This window comes from Mytilus edulis, chromosome 10 (assembly GCF_963676685.1).
Source record: "Mytilus edulis chromosome 10, xbMytEdul2.2, whole genome shotgun sequence".
NCBI classification, from domain to species: domain Eukaryota; kingdom Metazoa; phylum Mollusca; class Bivalvia; order Mytilida; family Mytilidae; genus Mytilus; species Mytilus edulis.
Window position 1 is genome coordinate 51,345,828 of NC_092353.1, and position 24,745 is coordinate 51,370,572.

Sequence of the window (24,745 nt, forward strand, 5' to 3'; positions counted from 1 at the left end):
AAATGTTTTATTACTATTGCTAGATAAAAGAGTCTTAGTGTGTATGTATTTTGTGTCGAAGATTTCCGGCTTTGACTGCTGAGAAAAATTACGTTAATAATTAAGGAAGAAATTTCGTGGAGCATTTGGGCGACCCAGCAATATACCGTTGTTTGTAAGGACACTTATATTGTTTAGGTATCCTATACAGTGATCTTCATCTTTGGTTAAAATTCAAATCATTTCCAATGTTTATACATTATGAAATAAAAGAAAAAAAAGAAAATTAGTTTTAAAAAATCTGTACATGTAATTCATATACCTAAGCATTAGAAAATAAAACTAAGACTTTATATTATGATTTCAGTCTGAAGAGCATTTTTTGATTAAGTGTCACCAGGACCGCTCACATCTGGCCTACATATTTGATAACATAGATATAAAGACCCGCAAGCTAGACGCATAACTTAAAAGGAAATGACAAATCTTCGCAAGGCAAATTTATCTGCGTTGGCCAATGCGTTTCCTTATGATTTATACAGTGATAGGTAAATGATCGGGAACTTGATAAAGGTGTATTATCAATTATGTCAGTTTAAGCACTGAACTGATAATTCACTTTTTACATAAACAAGAACTAACTACACCAATTTTTTAATAGCAACTTTTGAATCCAGAAAAGAAATGTGAATTAAATTTGAGATAGCTACTTAATGTGAATATTTGTTGAATGGAATATGTTAGCTATCAAATTCTATATTGAATATTAATAAATTATAAACATAAGTAGTTAAACATTTATTTTGAATATTTGAACCGTGATCAACCTATCTCATTCTCCTATGTAATATCCAGACACATGAGAATAGTTATCACCAACCATTTGCTGAGATGTAGAGGTCCCATGTGTCAAATACACGCTGTCTCCTTCTTTGAGCTCCAGGACTGGATTTGCAGTTTCCGTCCCACCATGGATTTTCGATCCATACAGCCTCATTATAGATTTTCCATTTATAGACACAGCCATATGCAACGCAGCTCCATTGTTCGACATTATTGTGAAAGAAAACTGATACAGACCAGACTTTGGAGCAGTAAACTTTCCTGTTTTCGGATCATAACCATTACCACCATTCAAAATTACGTTATCGAACTTAGCAATGACATTATTTCCACTCAACGTCAGGGGGTGTGTTTTAAGAGTTGCTGTGAAGGCGGGTCTATTGTTTCCACCTGAAATGGTCAGAGATGTAAAGAATTATATTGCAGTTAGAAGGAGAAATGTTCTCTCAACTTTGCTTATTTTTTCTTAACAAATAAACCATTTTTCTCGTTTTTTTTATATACATTAGACCGTTGGTTTTCCCGTTTGAATGGTTTTACACTAGTAATTTTGGGGCTCTTTATAGCTTGTTGTTCGGTGTGAGCCAATGCTCCGTGTTGAAGGTCGAACATTGACCTATAATGGTTTACTTTAGTAAATTGTTATTTGGATGGGGAGTTGTCTCATTTGCACTCACACCACAACTTCCTATATCCATTATAAACATACTTTTAACTGTGAAACAATGCATGTATGTTGACGAAATGCGCGTCTGGCGTCTTAAATTTTAAACCAAGCACCATTTGTTTCCTATTATTCGTGTGTTTCTCTGTCCTTTATGTTCTCCCATTTATTTGTAGTTAAGTCTTTCCATGTAAGGTTGTCATTTTAATGTTATATTTAACATTGCCATAAAAGCGGGAGGTTTGGCATGCCACACAACTGGATTCAACCCACCATTTTTTGTTTATCAAATTGTCCTGTACCAAGTCAGGAAAAGGCCATTGTTACATTTTAGTTCATTTCTGTATGTTTTATATTTTAATGTTGTGTTTCTGTATTTCTCCTCTTATATTTAATGTGTTTCCCTTAGTTTTAGTTTGTGACCCTGATTTGTTTTTTTTTTTGGTTCTCAATCGATTTCTGAATCTCTAACAGCGGTATACTACTGTTGCCTTTTATTGAAATAAAATTAAAACACAAAATATTAAATTGACGACTTGTAATAACTGAAAAAATATTCTTAAATCAATAAAATTTTATTAAGTTATATATTGGAAAGATTTTGATACATTATTGTAGGTTGATATGTATTGATTTATTTAACATTACCTTGATTGGTAGATCCAGATTTAATGGCAACAATCATATCCAATAGGTTGTCAAAGATCTTGTTTTCTATAAAAAAAAAAAAAATAAAATAACCAGTCGTTAAATATACATCTATATTTGTGAAAACAAACTATTAAACAAAAGGTTCTTGATTAACTTGACGAAATGCATTCAGTAATTAACTTTTTGTCCATACTATGGTTTCTTATAGAATTTTATTGTATATATACATAGATATAGGAATATGTGGTGTGAGTGATAATGAGACAACTCTCCATCCAAATAACAATTGATCAAAGTATGCCCTTTTTAACCTTCAATATTAATCTACAACATGTTCAATATGTGTCTTTGTGAAATTCTGCATATTTGCGTAAATTTAATTGTCATTATCAATTGCATACTGAAAATTCAGATATTATTACAAGGTTTTTACAAGTTCTAATTGTGAGAATGGCTTAGTATCGCAATATATGAAGAATTCGCATTCAGATATTTGATCAATCCATCCGTATGCAAAATTTCCTGAAGTCGCAATAATTAACCTCGCATTAGTGTCCATTCTTCGTAAAACAGTAATAAACGCACGCGATTATTTCTAAATTTACCATTATTATGTTGATAAGGAAATCCTTTTATCAAACAAGTCTATTCAATATATTTTGTTAGTTTGCATAAAGCATATAAATCATGTTGAATAAAATAAAATTGACTATTGAAGAATTTATTTCAGCCATCAAGTAAAACAATTTTCTGCGTACTTATGTGTCTTCATAAATATACACAAAAGGATGCTACTCGAAATTAAGCAATCTTTTTTTATTTATCGCATACAGGATTACGATATGAAGTAAGATTATATTTTAAATTCTAAGCTAGTTTAATATTTACCAAGTCGCAAACGTGAACCGCCTGCTCCAACCTCGGAATACATCACAAATGTTCCTATCAGGATTAAACTAAACAGACAGTTCATTGCTAGCGTATTGTTTCAATTTCAGACTGGTCAAATATTACATATGTACTTTTATTATTTATAGGTAATAAATTGCATGATGTCTATAGGAATGTTTGCCAAAAACATAAGGTGAAATGTAATACAATACTTTGATTTTATTGTCAACACATGCAATAATGTCCAACTGTTGTACATAATTTGACTAGTTTGCAAGCAACAACCTCATTTAATGTATTTTGTTATGGAAAAACGTATTTGGGTAATAAGTTAAACATAAATAGATGGCTTGATTATTAATTTTGTATTGACAAAGATATCGAGGAAAGTAAAAAAAACAACTGTGTCATTTCTAAAATTCGTGTATTTAAAAACAAGTTCCCATCTCCAGTTTGTTTTTACTGCTCTAAAGTTGCAAAATTGAACATGTCTTAGTCTCAATGCCTAAGCTAACTCATCAATATCTATGGTATAATTTTGTGACCGAACTTCTGTTATTTCAATAGGAAAAGCAGCTTCCAATCGTCGTTTTGTTGTACAATCCCATTTATGTCTTAAATTTCCACAAACGACTTTATAAAAAGTCTATGATTTAACTGTCTTTTCCTCTCCGATTCGTCTCGCACATGTGTTTCTTCTTTTTTTTAAACTCCAGTCCTACATCAGTTACGGATCTACCTCCGACGTGGGACAAATAATTCTGCTAATGGTTTAATCGGCATTGTATATTTTGATCAATTATTTAAAAGTCCATACATAACTGAAAAAAAACAAATGATTTTGATCTCTAAAAAAGTGAGTTCGAAAATGTCATTCATTAAATGAAAGGTGTGCCCTTGGATGGTGTAAACTTCCCAAAAAAACGTGTATGGTGTAATGGTGTATGGCATATGGTGTAAGGGGAATGGTGTAATGGTGTTTGAGGAATGGTGTGATTGTGCGTGCGATCGAGAATGGTGTGAATGATGGTGTACGACATTTCTTTGGTTGAAAAACAAGTTCTTTTTATTTTATATTTTCAAATTGTAAACTTAAACAATAATAATCTTAATATTTGAAAATTAATTGCATTATGGGTAATTTCGGATCGTGATGATAGAATGGGGAATGGTGCATGGTGTAAGGTGTATGGTGCAAAGGTGTAACGTGTATGGTGTAATGATACAAGGTGTATGGTGTTAGTGGGAAGTTTACACCATCCAAGGACTGTATGCATTAACCACATATGTGGCTTCATAAGGATTTCCTGAGCCATCCCCCTTAATTTGACCCTGAATTCCCTCCATAAATAGAAATTATTCCTAATTTTGTAAAAAGAAATGTGTCTAGGAAAACAAGTCTTGTTCGAAACATTTTTCAATCAAGATACCCTACTGAAGACTGTGGCTCACTTCGATTCTATTAGCCCCGATAGAAAAGTTGGAGAAGATTTGTGTAAAATAACACAAAAATTTACCCCTAAAAGTTATAAATTAAATATCAAGGGCAATAACTCCTTAAGGGGTCATGTAGATCTTACTTTCCTGAACATTGCTGCTGTTTGAAATTTATCCAATCATCTATAACAATACATGTATTCCAGATAAAAACCAAAAACTGCTGAAAAAGTTATGGTACGGTATTTACTCTCTCCAAAAGGGTGACTGGGGAAAAGAGGTTTTCAGATTGGCAAGAAATTCATTGTTAAAGTGGGGCGTCCGTTTTTTATCGCGAAATGTACAAGTACAAAGACACGTCCAGTTAGTTTGATTAGGGACAGTCATTTTTTTTTTAAATTAACCCACACAAGCATTTGACTTCAGTCTCCCTGAATATTCTAGTAATCCTGAGAAACAGAATTTTTAGCCAGACAGTGAGGTTGACAATTTTTAATCTGAATAAGAACTTATTCATATTGAAATCTCTGACGATTAATTACAACATGGAGAGATGTTATGTATATACACTTCAGCTGGTGGTTAAAGTTTGATTAAAACAAGGCTCGTCCTCACTTTCGTAAATAGTTTTATACAGACATTAAATATTTAAAGAATTTGATGAAATTTTAAAGTGATTAGTTTGTGAGAAAAATGTACAAGCTCACAACACAACATGCATAAATAATTAAATAGATAATTTGCTCAGTTATGCGTATGCATAAAAAAAGTTCTATAGATTTTGGACAATAAATTATATACCATAGAATTGGAACGATGCTTAGTGTTTACCACTTTTGAAGGTGTAACACTAATGGTACAAAGAGAGTAAAAGTACCAGGTGATTAATATTTCTAGGTCTTGGTACACAAACTTGCAGAACTGACTGCCACATATACTTATAAAACGGTTTCAGAACTCATGTCCGCAATCAAAGTGACTCAACATATAATTTTGAAGATGTATATAAATTCTACCAACTGTGGATGGCAGCTAAACTTAACTGTAGGTTTAATATGCTAGAAAAACAGAACAAGGTTGTCAACACTACAGTGATGATTGCTGTCCTCTAAAGAAGGTATCCAACCGAATGGCAAAAGCTCGTTTAGTGTCATGACCGACATTAAACATAAGGCAAAACATGCCTCGAATATATCGTTGAAATGGTATTTTCACAGAATTGTCCGCACCAGGTTCAACCCACCATTTTTTCCTTTAAAAATGCCCTGTACCAAGTCAGGAATATGGACAAGAGTCTAATATGACTGCTTTGTGTGACCAAGGTAAACAAATTGGAAGCTTCAGTTTGATATTCTGAGTAAAGTCGAATTACTTATCAGTCAAATTTGGTTACCATATTCACCATTTCGTTAGATATATTTATTCAAATCAGGATTGGATTGGTGTATTTACATCATTTTTGTATACAATTTGTCCTTTGAATATTGTTTTACTAGAACTTTAATGACGTTATACACAGAACTTACTTTCTTTCAAATAATTACCATTTAAAATTAGTACCATCCGCAATTTCTCCCTCAAATTGATTTTTTTTCCCACTCATGACAAGACCTTTTGCAATTTAAACCTATGGTTATTTTAAACAATTGACAGTTCAAATAGTTTTTTTTTTTTTAAAGAAATGAGGTGCTGGAATTTCTGCGACTTGAAAGTTTAAACTTCCGCCCACTGTTTTGATGGGGTAGCGTCTTATTTTACATAAATCTGGTTTCGTGGTTACCGTGACAATATGAGGACACAGTACTTTTGTCCATGTTTGTTCTTATGTAGTTTCCTTTCATCGACATCTGACACGATGCGTGTTTAAAATAGACCCCTTTAGAATATTTTTGTTGATTACGGAGAATTGCTCTTAAATAATAGACCTATGAAAGAGCTCAAGTATACAATATTGATTAAGAGGGTGATATAACGAGCTATTAATTCGTCTAGTGGTCACAAAGCCTTCAATTATTATCTGAAATTTGTAGTTGTATTCTTATAAATCATCATTTACGGTCTTCAAAAGTTATGAAACTAACATTTATGTATTGATTATCAAATATGAATACCTATAATTGAAGTTATCCAACCAGTCATAGTCACTCTATTCTGTCATTATTTCTAACAATATCTATAGTATGATTAGTAGTTATAAAAGGCCATTTACGTTTTATAGAGTGCCATTGGATGGACACATAGTACAAAAAAAAGGAGATGTGGTATGATTGCCAATTCAATGAGACAACTGTCCACAAGAGACTAACATGACACAGAAATAAACAGCTATAGGTCACAATACGACTTATTAGTTTAAAATCTGAAACGTGTTTCAACACCTTTTAAAGAGGTGTCAAAGATATCAAGTTTTGTTAAGATAAAAATCCACATGAAGTTAGAGTTAACATTATACTTTCATCTTAGTCGTGTTGCAGAATTTTCCAGCGGATCAGTTTTATGTACATATTGCGATGAAGTCCGATTTCGTTTTCGATATAAAAGGGTTGTTTTCATTATTCCAGATTAAGATATCAGTAAAAAGTTATTAAATGAAACAGTTTTATGCAAGTATAAAAAAGAAGATGTGGTATGATTGCCAATGAGACAACTATCCACAAAAGACCAAAATGACACAGACATTAACAACTATAGGTCACCGTACGGCCTTTAACAATGAGCAAAGCCCATACCGCATAGTAAGCTATAAAAGGAGTTCAATTTTAATAGCATGGAAACAATTATATTGAATGAATTGGCCTAATTTCAATTGTATGTGACCTTTTCTCAATCTTTTTAATACTGTACGTTAAAGTATACATGTATTACATTTCTTATATTTAACACCAAAAGTCAATTTAACAAGGAATAATGGACAACTAATATGCAAGAAAGTTTTAAATTAATACTTCGAGCCTTTTTATAATACTCATTATACAGCAATTTTAATATTCAATTTTCACCTCAATAAGTTGTGCTGCGCTCCCTGTATCTAAATTCCACTGACTTCAGATTTGCCGTGTTTTTACAAACAATTAAACTGTATGTTCCTTCTTTTTGTATATAACCGAGCCCCTGCATGTACAATTTTTTGGTAGTTCAAAATATTTTATCTTAAAGTTCTGGCATGAGAAATAAACTTTGCTAGGGCATGTGAAGATTAGAAACAGAAAATGTACATTGCTGATATTAGTTCGTTTACTTATCTATCATTCTATTTCTTTATTTATAAAATATTGAATTACCGGAAATTACGTATTTATTTTTCATAGGTAATACTACAAGGAAGAGCGAAGGAAGCAGGTGATTGCGAGAAGAGACGCAATCATCAAAAGAAATATTAGAAAGACAGAGGAAAAACTCAGAAAACATTCCGAGCGGATAGAACATACGAAGAAAGGAAATCAGAATGCTGAAATAATTGAAAATAGCAAAGACGTTACCACCGTTGTGGAAGACCTTCTTCCAATAGTATCTATGTACATAATAAGATAAATAGGGAATGTGAACATGGGACACACATGATGAAGTCCCCGTTGAGATATTAGAATATAAAGATACACAATGTACACAACTCAAGAACGGTAATTGTTACACTACGAACATGTGTGCTGAGTCTGGACACAGATGATGCCTCCATTTGGATAAATACGAGTTTATAGATACACAGTTCATAACTCAATACCGATAAATGCGACACTACAAAAATGTGTGCTTAATCTGTGTTTTGTGGTAGTAAGCGTTTTGTATTAGTTTCATAACATTTGCTTGGGTAAAACTTTAAAAACAAAAAACAAAATTCTGCAATTTTTCTATTTGTAAAGGGGCATATAACTGTAGAACAGTAAAAGTGAGGCCACCTAAATTCAAACACCATCAGTAATTTGTGGTAATAAGTTTAATCATTTCATTCAAGTTTCATACCATTTGAATGAAGCAAACTAAAGCGAGAGAGTTTTTAATAGAATAGTGCAAGTTTTCTCAATGCTCAAACTACGTGGTCATTTATTAACATTAGTTTGTTCAAAGTCAGTTGTTTATATATATTTAGCATAATAACACATACATTAATTTTTGTTGGTCGATTCCTTGATGTACAGTCGCAAATATTTCATGCATATTTAGAGCATATATAAAGAGTAAATTTTGTTCAGTTAAATTCATTGTTTACAAAGTAAATTATTCTTTTATACTAATAAATTGCAGTGATGACTATCAGATTTAAATAAGTATCAGGGATTCATTGTATTGCAGTGACATGTACAACTTCATGCAAAAGTGGTTTATGCGCTTTGAAAGAAGCACTGTTTCAATTTTACTTCAAAGCAAATCGACAGTTATTGTAATTATATCAATTAGATTAATATTTAAATAACAGTGATTGATTTTCGAAAAACTGTAACCCCCTCCCCCATTTATTGCTCCAAAACGTTAAATTGAAATTTATAAAAATCGAGAGGGAGCTTACATCCAAAGTTATAAACAATTCACCAAAATTTAATGGGAAATCGTGAAGGCAGGTTGCAGTTAATGTACAACACGTTAACGACATACAGAGACGATCAGAAAACAGTATACCGTAATTCGTCCCGTTTAAAACACAGACGTTTAAAAAAGATAGAGCTTAAAAATCTTTAATCATTAATTTCTAAGTTTGTCTGTAGTTTGGTTGAAAGCTCAAAGGTAAAAAATTGCAGGAAACCTAAAAAAACAAAATAAAAAATTCTTCAATTAATTAAGTAACTTAATTGATACACTGACTCTTGTAATTGAGGGGGTGCACATAGGATAATTCCCCCTTGCCGACCCTTTTAACTGAACGATTATCTCATAATGTACTATGATACAGACTGGTGTAGTCCAGGGCTAAAGCATGTTTTAAATATAAATACCATCATTGGTAGCTTAGTCGATTCTGAAATTAAAGGTAAATACAAATATCCTTTAGGATAATTAATGATTAAATATACTAGTATATAAATACACTGGTGGAGAGCTTAATCGATTGTCAAATTGAGGTTTACACGAATCGTCTTCTACAGGTAACGGAGATGGTCACATAAATATTTTTTTTTTTATATTGTTGTTTATTAAAAAGTAAATTGAATTATTTTAAGGTTTGTGACTTGATTTCAATTAAGAAAAGACCAATGCTCTGCAAACAAGAGATGAGCAATACAGGCTAGTCCAATCTATTTAGCGTACCGATAATATCTTAAATGTGGAAATGACAAGTCTGACTATTCAATGGTACGTTGACTCTGTACAGTAATTGGTAGGATAAGCCACTATCATTCAGCATGCATTGCTAACCATATGGTTAACTAGAAAAATTAGCTTGCATATGATACTTTAAATATGACGGAACATAAAGCTGCTTTTAAAACATAAAAGAAAGTCTACACGATGATCTAGAATGTATTTGTAAGAAAAAGAATTTTCTTTGCCGCATTTACTAGAAGCAAATTGCTATTTCTATCATAAGAAATGGGAAGTAAATTTACAACTGTTAAACTGCCACACTAACTAAGAAATCACTATGGTGTAGACGCAAAGAGGACAGGGTAAGTCCAATATGATGTTCAGTAGCTCAATAAGTGTTCAGAGATGGAAAAAAAGTTTTGAAAATGTGTCCATATACCTTGCAAGATCATCCCTTCAAAATGAGGTAAAAATATAGTATACATTTACTACTGTTGCCTTTATTGACGATTGTTTGAAATTTCAAAATAATATACCATCTCTTTAAGGAATTCATGTCAAAACAATCGGGTATCTGAGTAAACGTCGAATTCCTAAGTTGAACAACTGCGTGAAAGATAAGTTGAAAAACTGCGTAAATGATCGACCAAGTATAAAAAGAAAACTAAGTGTAATTGCCAATGAAACAACTCTCCAGAAATTAACAACTATAGGTCATTGTGCGGCCTTCAACAATGACCCAAGTCCATGCAGCATAATCAACAATAATAGGCCCCGAAATGACAAAAACCAATTTAAACGAGAAAAACAAATATTTAACACATCAACAAACGACAACCACTGAATTAAAGCCTCCTGACTGAAAACAAGCACATAAATAATGTAGCGGGAATAAACACGTTGGCGGGTTGCAAACTCTCCCCTAACCTGGGATAATGGTGTAACAGAACAACAGAAGAACGTACTATAAAAATCAATTAAAAAAAACCTAAAATGATCAGAAAGATACAAATAAAAATACATCTTACAAAAACACAAAGTGGAAGGGTACTTGTACATCCAAACAACAAAATGAAAACCAAGAACAGATAAAAGAATACTCATAGTTACTGACAGCTTGTTCAAGGAAATTAACAGCTTTTAAATAATATCATGCATCTAAGACTTTATAACTATCCATCATTAATCATCATACATCCAATGCATTTAGTGTTGAGACGTCTTAAACAAAATACATGATGGTCTTGTTGTATAGGTTAAAACACCGACTTTGATTATCACTTAAAAGAAGGACGAAAGATATCAGAGGGACAGTCAAATCAAGTTAAAAGACGTGTTATAGTGTACTTTTTGTCTGTCGGAATATTTTTAACCTTTACTGGCTGATCCATTTTTTAGGGAGATTCTTTTGGCGTGGCTTGGTACCTATACATCCCGCTATTGTGTTAAAATGCTCGTCTGTTTCATTTTCGCTCATGTTCATGGTCTATATGCCTTTTTGTTTTTTCTTGGTTGACTAGATTATAAAAGAATATTGACTGCTGTACACCATTTTTGACTTGTACCCCAATTTTTTACACGTTATACATGCATGTACGTGTTCATTTTTCTCACAGTGTTGTCAATATAATGTTTTATTAGGCAACTGTCATTCAAGTGAGAGGCTTTGCAAGCTATAGGACTAGGTTAAATCTGCCATGTTTTACATAAGGAAATGTCTATACCAAGTCAGGAATATAATTTTATGACAGTTCTTAGCAATTAGTCTGATGTGCTAGAGATTGTAATTACATATTGCCAATTCCTTAAATACATTTTGTACTTTCAAACAAGGACAAATGTATATAAATGAAATCAGTCACGGAAATCTATATTTCCAGTTACGTATATCAACGGCAATTTATTTTTTTCAGTTACCCATATCATCGCGGTTTTTTTTGAACGACCGATTTCTCTTGTTAGAAGTTGAACTATGAACAAACTCATAGTATTTCGGTTTCAAATTCAGGAAGTTAGTCTTATTAGACACAAAATACCTAAGAATAGTACATAGTTATTACATAATCGACACTAACCATGTTGACCAGCAACGTCGTCCGCCATGTTTGGATATACGTAACTGCAGTTACGGAGATCACATTTACCCAGTAGGTACATGTAAAATTGAAAATTGAAAGAGGGAATGTGTCAAAGAGACAATTAACAGCCGAAGGCAACCAATGGGTCTTCACAGTAAAGAGAAATGTGTATGCCATGTATTGAAAAACATAATAAAAATATATGATATGATCTTCTGCAGCGATCAGGCTGTTACCACGGCATTGTTTGTTTGTTTTCGGCTTCAATATGTTTCGCTTCCCTTCTTGTGCAGCAGCAAATACTTCATGCATGTTCGGGTTGAAATGTGAACAATAAATGTATATCGTCATTCGAAGAATTGTTTCTGTTAAATTTGTTTACAACTTTGTTAACATACTGTAGAATTTATAGCTTGACATATGACAAATATACCATTTAATTGTTATGAAAGATGTCATTTAATCATTGAGTTGTTCCGTTTCCTGTCGAGGTTATCATGATGTTAACTATCTGTGTAAATTTGATACCGGGTTTTTTTACGGTTTTGATGGGTTTGAACAGCTTCAATTGTCTTTAAAATTATATTCAATGCATCAATTGATTATCAGTTTTAGAATAAAATATTGGGTTTTATCAAATGTATCAATTTATTTTTGTTTCTGTATTAAACATTAACCAACTAGATCTTGAATATAATCAATAAAGCATTTGAAAATTGTACTGATGCTCGATATGAAGAGGAATTATGTAATACGTATAATGATCCAAACACCTTGAAATTATGTAATCTGTTTTCCTCAAATAATATTAGTTTTAGAAATTATGTCGATATATTAAAGCTGTTAATGTGAAAAAAATAAAATTACAAAAATACTGAACTTAGAGGAGAATCCAACCCATAGCCAGAAATTAGTAGTGGTTTTGCTAATTAATATTCATAATATGTAAATGAGAATTGTACCACGTGATAGTACTTTGAACTGGACTGGCTTGATAGGCTTGATATCATTAAAATCTTTAAAACACGGATATTATAAGTTGCCCGTCACAGAGTCCTTATTTACAATCACTTTGATATTTCCGTAAAGTTGTCAGGCGGTCAAAATCAAAACAATGAACGCGAGTTTAATGAATTTTTCGTGCTTTCGTGAGTTTATTCTTCTTGAAATAGTGACATTTTAATTTTACGTGGGAACCTAGAGTTCAACGACTACACATACAAGGTTTGGACTTGCTTATTCTTTGGAAATTCAAGTTTCATATTTCACCCCGGCAACCTGTTTTTGTAATGACCTTGTAAGCCAATTTTCAACACGAAGTTTGCAAATTTGACGTTTCAGCCATTTTAGCCTGTATTTTACACTGCAATGTTAAAAGCCTCTCGCTTCGATTTTTAAAATAGCTCAGGACCCGGTATTTTTGCAACAACAGTCATTATGTTTCGTTTAAATGGTGTATATTGTTGTGTATATTCATTTTCTGCCCCGGCAACCTGTCTATCACTTAAATTAAAATTAAAACAGACATTTTTTCAAAATTCCCTATCTTTTTTATGGAATTTCCGTGACCCGTATCCGATTTCTTTAGTATAATATTCAAATAAGCAAAGTGGCGTTGATTTCTGGATATGCGGAGATTCCATAATCACATGGCAAAATCAAATGACAAAACACATAAAAAACGAATGGACAAGAACTGTCATATTCCTGACTTGGTACAGGCATTTTCAAATATAGAAAAAGGTGGATTAAACCTGGTTTTAAAGCGCTAAATCTCTCACTCATCGTCATCAAATTCCGTTATATTTACAATGATGCGTGAACTAAACAGACATAATAAATAAAATAGTCAAAATATGGGTACAGCAGTCGTCATCGTATAACAATTTATAAAAGGAACAATTTAACAGAACACAACAAAACATCTATCTACAAACACATTCATTGATTCGCGTGTCTGACGTCAGAAAATTTTATACGACGCATACATTTGTCGTTCAATGTATATACAAACAATTTAAAAATTTCACATTGGCAATGTTAGCATACAGGGTTAAAATATCCAATTATGTAAGAATTAATTTTAGAAATAGACCGAGATTTAAAATAGTCCAAAAGTTATATAAAATGTATAAGAATCCACACTACGCGATTGAATAATTTTGACGTTTGTGGTTCAACGTGTATTTCCTAATTCATCATAGAAATATAGCATAATGACATATGCACCCAAAATGAGCAGAATAATCAGAATATAATTTTCAGACATAATGTAAAGTAAATTAAAAATAGGTTAAACAAAGTACATAATATGATTGGTTTTGATTTAATAGTCAGCCCCATTAAAACTGGTTATATCGTAAATCGAAATTGATTTATCTTTACAATGGTGTATAACATGCCTACATTTGTTGTCGGAATTATCCGAAGCAATCCTCCCAAAGTATGTCTATCGTAATAATTTTGCCAACCGCTGAAGAATTGGCAATAAACGCGTCACGTCTCCTTATATATCACGGTTTCGGATCCTACTAAAATGCGCCCGGGGAAAATAAATAGTTATTGAATTGGCATGAGACAACTTTGTGACGATAAAATAAGTTATGCAAATTGATTTTTTTTAATTTTAGACAAGTATTTTGCAAATAAAGATGATAGACATTTGTAATAAAGCACAAACACAACTAAGAATGTTTCAATTTAAACAATAATATATGATTACTATTTCGAAAGACAGATAATAATGATCACAGTTAATGCTGAAGATTTATATATTGTAAGACATCAAAAGACATGTTTTTCAAAAACGATATCAAAATGAAAACTTTAAAATTCACAGTTAGATATTACTTTATACAAAATTAAAATAGTTACACATAAAAAAAAATCAGCAAATAAAGCAGTACTATACATGTACCGTATAGCAAAACCAATGGTATAAAAAGCAGGAGTTGGGTTTAATTTTAAAACTAAGCATTAAAACACTGATAAGCATAGCCATTAAAAGAGATTCAGTTTTAAAACAAAGAAATAGTTAATCTATATCAACATCTGCATATAAAACATTTACTATTGTTTAAAAGCACTAAAAGTAAAAAGTAAATATTAAAACACTGATAAGCATAGCCATTAAAACAGTTTCAGTTTAAAAAAAAATATATAATAATTCTTTATCAGCATATGCATATAAAACATTTACCAAACTGTTAAAAAGCACTAAAGTAAAAAGTAACACTGATAAACAAAGCCATTTAAACAGTTTCAGGTTACAAAAAAGATATAATAAATCTATATCAGCGTATGCATATAAAACATTTACTGAATTATTAAAAAGCACTAAAAGTAAAGCACTATGCGTCTTACCACCTATTCATACTAACTGTCAACTACATTACTGTTCATAACAAATATAATACAATGTACATTTAATAGTTATGTTGAAAATTTCAAGGTAGTGGTCTTGTTGCTACAAATACGCTTCTTTTGGTTTGGCTTCCTTGCGGTGGTTGGAATTTAAGGAATCTTTAATTTTCCGTCAGATGATTCCACAAAATTGTCTCTAGGTTTGCATAGATTCATTAACTTTCTAAAAATGGCGTCCTTTTCTTTTGCACATTTCGACGACCATACCACTTCTGTTACTTGAAGTTTTCTAGCCCAAGGAGCCAACGCATAGTTCCCCTGGCCATGTAATGCTCGTCGTATATCTCGATATTGTAATTGAACAATTTTGTGTAGTTTGCCTATAAGGTCCGGGAGCTTTCCAATTTGTAGATAGTTTTAAAATATTGTTCATCGATTCGCATGAATTGTTCTTCCAGTTAATTGGGGCAATGTCTTTTTGTGGCGGTTCCCAGACATAGTTTTTCAGAGATGATGTACTACTGCTAAAGTAACGTTGAAACGCGGGAACACTGTACTCGTACTTCGCTTCCAACTCCATTACCTTTAGGTCAAACTCTACATCATCAGGAGACGAGAGGAGACCATCTACGCCAAAAACCTCGTTGAGCACAGTGTTGTAATATGGGTCTTTTTCGTCAATGACTTCCCGCAAATGTCTCTTAAAACTTTCCTCAATGTGACGTGTGCAAAGAATTTGCTGGGAATCTGGAAAGCACTTCTGTATTGCTTTCGTCAAAGCCTTTTCTTCGTCCGAGCCAAAAACAAGGCTTTTGCCACTAATCTGTGCTCCAGGAATATCGTCCAAAAAGCACTGGAGGTGGCTAAAAAATCGGTGGTAAGTGGAAGCAACCGTCCCAGTGGAGGTAGCATGGCGCAAGCATGATTGGGGCTGGAGTGTTAGAAACCTTTCTTTTTAAGTTCTGGTTTTGAAAAACCGCAATCAGCGTGTCGCGTGTACAGTTAACGATTGTTAATTAGTCTTGGCTTATTATATTTATAAATATACATATCATTTCAATTCTTTATTACTTTAAGCACACATATAATTGTTAAAAATGAAAACGGGGGAGAATAATGAAAATTAAAATTCCATAAGCGTACATTTTGGCTGATCAAGAAGTTTTATTATTTTCTCTCTATTATTTATATAATATATTACAAATCTCACCTCTGTCAATCGTAGTAATGCTGATGTGTATGTGTATTCATCTGACTGAGTGTTTTAATATTTCCTGTTGAGGTAAATTTATAATTTCAAAAAGTCTCTCCTCCTGGTTAATTATATCATTTACCTCATACATGCACTGTATATTATATTGTATAAACTTATTGTCTCTATAACTATATTATGATTTGCCACTGAACGTTTATTAAATAAAGGCAACAGTAGTATACCGATGTATATAAGCAATGTTAATTAATGTTCATCGAGTGTAATATTTTCGCTATAAGATGTTTTTGAACGTTTAAAATGTACACAAACATGGCTAATTAAGGAATAACAGTACTGTAGTTGAAGAGTTGTCACCGTCAATTGTAGATTTGACGGTCGCAAATGCAGTTTAACTGGCGACGCGTAGCGGAGACAGTAAAACGGAGATTTGCGACCGTCAAATCAAAATTGACGGTGGCAACTCTTCAACTACAGTACTGTTATTCCGATTCTAATGCATTTCAAAATGAAATAATACGATAAAACTTGAAAAAATGTCTTAATTTGACAAATAAAAAAAATCCGCGAAACTTCATGAATGACTTTTGCGTAAAGACGTCATACAAATGAAAACTTACAAACTGGAGGTTATTGCGTTACATGTACGCTTCAAATTCGGATAAAATAACATTAAAACGGCAAATTCGAGGTAGGTGTTGTTTAATTTTCGATTATATAGTAGTTATCGAACATTAGTTGATTCAATCATTTCAAAATGGTTGTCCCTCCTTAGTTACGCCTGGTCAACTGTGGATTTGACGGCATTTTTTAGCCAATGAAAAAAATTGTTACATATATATTGCATTAGAATTGTATTTACATTCAGCAAACCGAAACAGTCACTATTGCCAGGTCTATTTTGTAACAATAAATTAATAGCAACAGCAGTAGTCATTTTAGCGGATTGTCATATTTGCTTTTATGAATTAAAAAACAGCGAGGTGACAAAAGAAAGTGCATATATATTACAAATCATCTCTGATAAACGCTTGACAAAATATGAACATCTTGTTCATCAGTCTTTGAACATTTTGGAACGAACATTTAAATCTGTTCAGCATGCTTCAAAATTAAAAAGAAACAGGTTCATTAATCTGCCAATTTTGAAAAGTGCAATTGGAAAGAAGAACGATAACAAATTCAACAATGAACATAATAAGTATATACTTTATTAGAGACCATCATGGATGAAGATCTGGCACATTTAGGCTGCGGCTGGGACATGATGGTGTTTTGCTCAAGGACAGAAATCATGCCCTGTAACAGATCAAGAACAGACCCCTTAAAGAGTTGATACAATGATACTAGTATTCTTAACTTGCATAAATCTAGAATAGCGAGGTTAACCTCTCGCTAATGAAACAGTCGCATTGAATTTGATTATATTGACATCAATGTGTGAGCAAAACAAATAGACGTAAAAGGTGAAAATGTCAAAAGATGTGGTATACATGTAGCAGACAACCTTGTAATTCAATCTTAAAAACTTAAAAACAAATAACTGTCTCACAATAAAAGAAACACAAAATAGCATGCAGACAAAATATTTAAGAAATAATGATAAACAATATTTTAAAATTTACCATGAAAGCACAAATACACATTGGCGGGATGTATAAGTACCGAGCTACTGATTACATGCATGTTATGTTTATATGCCAGCTATGCTGGCACTTATGGTAGAAGCATCGTTTTGGGACAAAGAACGATAACTCTTTCTAGACGACCCATCTGAAAAGTTTCGTCACTCTCGCTAAATCTCGTACGATTATTTTTTTTAATGGCGGCCGAAGTTAACGTTTTAACGCGATCTTGAAAAAACGGGACAGATCGGAATAATTTCTATGTTAAATACGACATGAATTTTTATTTGTTTTCAAAAACAAGAATTCAGAAATGTTGGCTACTTGTGTAGCTTATTTGAATTTTATTGTACCACGGAAATTACCGAAGTTATGACAACAACATCTGACGCCATGTTTCGTCTGCTTCAACATTCCATTATCAGTGAGGTCAAAGCAAATGTCCTAAATAATCACAGGTACTTCATTCAAAGGTCACAAAATCATAATTAACGATAACATATTTAGCGTAAAAGTTCCGTCCAGCCATGGGAACAAAGAAAAAAATTCTACAAGCAATACATTTCGCATTTTTTTTTACAAATTGGCCATGCCGGGCAAACTCCGGTGCACTGGTTGACCATGACTCCTTATGTTCATCTGCCACATATCATTATTCCCCACACCAAGGAACAGTGATAATTATACAGTTGAATGTGATCACGGTTATTCATGTAGTCAATGGCGAATCCAGCATTTTTCATAAAAGGGGGGGGGGAGGGTGACGGTGCGCTCCAGTCATGCTTCAGTTATTCCCTATAATCATCATTTTTTTCCCAAGAAAAGGGTCTCCCTCTGGATCCTATGGTAGCCCACAGACTAATTCAAAACTTAACAAAAGTTAAAACATTCAAATAATTCACAATCTTCTAATTCTGTACTTCCTAAATGGCAAACTCTCAAGACATCTTTTCATTGATTATGTCACACCTTATACAGTCCCAGGAAATGGAAACTGTTTTGTTTTCTCTCTCTAAGTTTAATCATAAAAGGAGACTTGAGTCTGAGTAGTACATTTAGAACTGACTACTGTATATATTGTATGCTTCAATATTGTCCAAAATTGGATTTTATGGGAAGATGGAGTTATTAATATGATAACCCATGAGAATAAACCACTGTCCATGATAGGTATATACAGGGCATGTTACTTGAAAGAATGTGGGCTACATCCTTTAAAATTCAAGCTGCAGCAGTCACCTGCATATTTTATGCATCAGTTTATCCCTGATCAAAACATTTTTACTCTACCAAGTACTTTATCACTATATCACTATCAGGTTCACATTTCAACCTATTTAGCAATACACACTTATGATATAACATCACAGTACCAAAATTGTACTCAGTAACCAAATTGCACCTTTTCAACAAAAAATACCTGCATGTGCAATTATCTTATTATCTTCTTTTTACTCTGGTAGATTAATTAATGAGTGATAGATTTCTCTTAGAAGAAATTTAAAGGTCTGAGTGACTATAAACTATACAGAGAACAATACCTGTTGTATTTGTTCAATGGGACAATAGAACTGCAAAAAGTTTAAATGGACAGGTCACTATCAGGTGAATCTATGGAAAGGTTCAATTGGGTTTCAATAAAATGAGCAAATTAGATGTGTTACCATGAATATCCTTTTCTTCCAAAAATAATAGTTATAGCATGAAATAAAACAAAATCTCTGTTTATATCCCAGTTTAAAGGATTTGAAATTAACCATACATGTAATGATGTATGGAATTTGGGTACTGGTCTCATTACAGGATCATGGATTGTTTGGATGTAATTTCAAACTCATTTTTCAATGACTCTACATGGACTCAAAATTAAATTGGTGTAACTCTATTGTAAACAAGGGAAGTCTACAAAATAAGCACAGAATAAACTCTCTGCTGTTGTTTTTGATTTGGTCGGGTTGTTGTCTCTTTGACACATTCCCCATTTCCATTCTCAATTTTATTTTGTCTGGTACATAAAAAAGTTGGGTAAAAAAACTAACAATTTAGGTAAAATTAGAGTATTCTCATGTTAGCAACTTCACAACAGACTTAAAAATTTATTTTCATGACCAAAAAAAAAAAGTACAAACCTAAAGGCAATAAAATGCTTTGCCATGTACAGCCTGATACAACCGCAGATGTATATTGAGCATATAAATAACACCATTTTTTTTTTTATGTCAGTTGAAATCAAACATATTTTACTTTCGGATCCTTCAATATGGACTAATTTGAAAACAGGAATCAGGTAGACCCACATATTTCTATTCAGCAGAAGTCTCGAACTACATGTACATATCTCCTTAATTTCATATGATAGTAAGTCCTACAAACTATTGAAAATGTGTACATTTAATTTTTTTTCTAGCTCCTCTCATGTGAAAGCAGTACCTTTTTGGTCACTATTTATGTGTTGCGTCTAAATAAGAATTGTAACACTTTATAGTGACTGAACAGGTTAAACAAATACTTCTTAGGAAACAGAAAAAGAAGACAACTTGAAACAGCACAGCCATGCCAGTATATGTATGTATAAAACTCAGATCAGAATAGCATGGGCAATGTGTTAGTTCTATGTCCTTGTGAATTTATTGTGAGGAAAGTTATCAACAATTCTGCAGATAATGCAATTTTATCAAGTGTTTTGTACATTGCTGTTAAAATTTTCATACAATCAGTGAAACATTCAAACAAGCTATACTGAATTTTTATTGCTGAAAATTTCAAACATTGACACATGTTTTATTTACCAAATAACTTGTGTTTCTGTGAAAAAAAATCATGTGCATTTTTGGAAATAAAGGGACAGAAGATCCTTTTCCTGCTCCGGTGCATGTCAATTGTGAATATATACTTACAGTTACCAAATATATTTTCTTTATCATGATACTCACATCAACATTATCATGATTATCAAGAAGTACAAATCATAGGAAAAACTACAGATAAAATATTTAAAACACCCTATTTTGAGTGCATCTCCTGCCAAATCAGTATTTGTTGAATCTATATATACTAGATGAGTATAATTAATGTAAATAAGGTAATTTTTGGAAGAAAAACTCAAAATTTTGAAGAAAAAAACCACCCCCAATAATGATGTACTATAACCCCAAAATCAATTATAATCTTCCTTTTGTGTATTGAATCTTCTAGTAAAATTTCATAGAGATCCATTTACTTATACTCAAGTTATTGTCTTGAAACCAATGCGTCTACTTGAAAACAACTATGACATCATTCAGCAAATTTTTTACATGCTTATGTTTCTGATTTCCATTCTCAATTTTATTTTGCTGTCATATAAAAACTTGAAAAGTAAGCTACATCATGTGCATGTTATACAAAAAATATTTGCAAAAAAAGACATAAAGCTGACTCTGAATTAGTACAAGAAGTTGATGTAGAACATATACAACTCACAAACTGAAGATGATCAGAAACACAATTGTATTTTATTTGAGTCAGATTTTTTTTAACGAAGCCCTTCAACTAAAATTATTTGGTCAAAATTTAACACTAGTATTAATGTTTATCATAACAAATTGGCAAATACGGCCTAATTATTATACGGCCTTTATTATCACCTAAAAAACTACTGTGTACAGACTTACATGTGCGGTTTGGGAGGTTTGGGAAGTTTTTATGTTTTAAGATATATATAAAAGTTAAATTTAATTTGCATATATATCTGAAAGATAAAATCATTTTTGGTGAAGATCTGGATTAAAAACATTTTTTTTGTCCTATGCTTGAACAGATTTTTTATTCATCAATTTATGAACCAGAATATTTTTTCAGGAAAAATACCATAACCCCTCATGCCTTTTCAAGTTCAATGTTCGTTCCCTAAACATTTTCTATCTGAACTTATAATTTCATTTTAGACATGTAACCTAGGACATTTGTTCTGAACATGCATGAAATATTTGCCACTGGACGTTAAACAGCCAACAACTAATCAAAACATAGGACATTGTCTTAGTATAAAGCTGGCATTTAAGGTAGCGCCTTCCTCATATTAATTATAACTGGACTAAACAGTAAACTTGAAAAATTAAACATGGACCAAAGGTTATTAAATTAAAACTCCAAACCCTTTCCAAACGTGTGGTATTCGTTAAGTTAGTTGTGATATGCTTGTTTTGTGAAGATGAGGCACCATGTGCGCTCTCTGCAGATTTAATAAATCCTGCAAACACTTAATGAGGTGTCAATATAAGGTCTGTGGTAATGCTTAATTTCTGCCCCTATACAATATACAGTAGTTTTCTAGAGAAAGTTCCAATCGACCGCTCTTCATCACGATAAGACACTATTGCAGGACCTGCCTATATTTTTTGTTAATTTGACAATGCTTCAAACTAAAATTTTATCGACAACATATTCATTCTGTCATAATGGGTGAAAAAAAAACTTCGATGTGTTTTGCTTTCAATCGTTGGTTTATTGGATGATGTACCAGATAGTGCCCATGATCTTTTAATAATTAAATGGTCTATAAAAAAAATTAGGAGAAAGGACTTCCAAGGAAACCATCAACTCATAGATACCAGGATTAAATTTTGTATTTACGCCAGACGCGCGTTTAGTCTACAAACGACTCATCAATGAGGCGCAAATCCAATAAAGTTTTTTTTTTAAGTTGAGCATTGAGGACCTACATGTATGTTGGTTCAAACATTAAATAATACTTTAACAGTGTTTTCCAAAATACAAGACTAGATAAAAAAAAATGATTCGGGGATTGAAAATAAAGGAAAATGTTAGCTGGAAGTTGTATATCAAATGAACTAGCTAGTTCCGTTTGAACTCCTATAATATTATAATCAACACGACGGTGTTACTAGTGAAGCACGATCAGCTTACCATTCCGCCTCATTGCGAAATTCTCTTTTCTTTGTAGGATTTTGTGGTCTTGTTTGTCATTTTACCTTTTTATTTGCCGTGGCGAAGTTAATTGTTAAATAAAGGCAACAGTAGTATACCGCTGTTCAAACACATAAAGACATGGACAAAAAACAAAATCGGGGTAACAAACTAAAACTGAGGGAAACGCATTAAATATGAGAGGAGAACAACGACACAACACTGCAATGTAACACACACAGAAACGGACCAAGCATCAGACAAAATCCTACGAAAAAATAAATATAACATCAAAACCAAATACATGAATTTGGGATAGACAAGTACTGTGACACGTCTTATCGCAATGTAAATTTACACTCAAAATTAAGAGAAAACAAACGACACAACGTTAAAATGTAACACATACAGTTAACCTCTCCATTGTTTCCTTCATCTCTTTAAGAGAAACAGTAAGAAACCAACCACAGAGAATATCTATTACATTAATTCACCGCTTCAATTTCATTCATGAGTTTTTCCTTTGTATTCAGCCCCTCCTTGATGAGTTAACTTTGACAATGCCGTTGATATCAAAGTTACCATCAACCAATGGAACTTGTTTTATTAATACATTTTATGTAGTGAATTTATCCATAACACACTGTAATTCGTCTAACGCTATGTAATTCTGGAAGTTGTGTTAAGACATCGAAATATCTTCAAACAAAAAAAAAACATCTTTCTATTTTTTATAATTTTACTGTGTGCAGAATTATATTTATACAATACTACTGCAAACTTACTGGAAGTACTATGGTTAGAGTTCAAAGTTTAGACGGATAGACGGAACCGTTATATTGCAATGAAACTTTCAAATAAAAATGAATACATTAAATAATAACTCCCAAGGTCAGCTTACAAGAGTTTTAATTTTATCCAAGGATTGTTCCTATGCATTTCCGTGTTTCTTTGTTACAATGACGTGGCTCTGTACTCAAACATCCCGTCAGTGTTCTATGATAACTTTTGTATTATCATCTCTCATGTTTGACAATATCATGAATATGCTTGGACTATATTCCATATTGTGTTTTGTTTTACATACATTGATTGACGTGGCTCTGTAACTCCCGTCATTGTGTTGTTGTGCCATGGTAAATGTTTTACATATTTGTTACATTTTACAGTGATTAAGATAATAACCCAATGTTGACTGCTGTGCTGTGTTCCCACATTCTCAACATTTATATCTATTATGTCGTTAGTTTTGTTCACACATCGGTGTCAATGTAATGTTGTTGGGTTTTTTGGTTTTTTTTGCGTTTGTCATGATCATACAAGTGAGAAGGTTAATTAGCTATGAATCATGTAGTTTTGTCCACACATCGGTGTCAACATAATGTTGGGGTTTTTTTATGCGTTTTTCATGATCATACAAGTGAGAGGCTTAATTAGCTATGCACCAGGTTAAATCCAGCTTTTGCAAGTTGATTAGGGCCTTTCCTATTTGAATTTTCCTCAAAGTTAAGTATTTTGTAGTTTTACTTTTTTCGTCAGTTTGTTGCATTACCCTGAATTAGATGTGTTATTGAAATTTGATCATCGGTAAATTACATTTTGCAACTTCAGTTTATAATTGCATATTACCTGTACATTAAATGTAGAAACATGTTTATGCTCTAGACGTGGCGGTGTTGTATCTCTAGTTTGTCATTAAATAATCAGTACATCCAAACTCCAGAGCAATCTGTAATGAGACTACATACGGAACAAATGCAAATAATTTTCAAAGAAATAAAACGCCAGTAGGTTTGAATAAGTACGTTGATTCTTGTATATACATTCATGCATTTGCGCCTGTCCCAAGTCGGGA

At 32.3% G+C, this 24,745-nt stretch overlaps 1 protein-coding gene across 1 annotated transcript; it reads right to left on the reverse strand.

Annotated features, from left to right (window-relative positions):
* Window positions 1-764: 764 nt before the first annotated feature.
* On the reverse strand, window positions 765-3,142 carry LOC139492481 (heavy metal-binding protein HIP-like). Its single transcript, XM_071280658.1, has 3 exons — window positions 3,026-3,142; window positions 2,135-2,200; window positions 765-1,212 (listed from the first exon to the last, which is right to left on the reverse strand). Exons 1-3 carry the CDS (start codon window positions 3,108-3,110, stop codon window positions 812-814), a joined length of 552 nt encoding a protein of 183 aa, XP_071136759.1. The 5' UTR covers window positions 3,111-3,142; the 3' UTR covers window positions 765-811.
* Window positions 3,143-24,745: the final 21,603 nt, after the last annotated feature.

What these genes read in the sequence shown, in the direction of transcription:
- LOC139492481 (XM_071280658.1), bottom strand. Translation starts at nt 3,110, where the DNA reads ATGAACTGTCTGTTTAGTTTAATCCTGATAGGAACATTTGTGATGTAT. An exon ending in CGGTTCACGTTTGCGACTTG is followed by an intron (nt 2,201 to 3,025) that starts GTAAATATTAAA and finishes TTTTTTTTATAG; the next exon opens with AAAACAAGATCTTTGACAAC. An exon ending in ATCTGGATCTACCAATCAAG is followed by an intron (nt 1,213 to 2,134) that starts GTAATGTTAAAT and finishes TGACCATTTCAG; the next exon opens with GTGGAAACAATAGACCCGCC.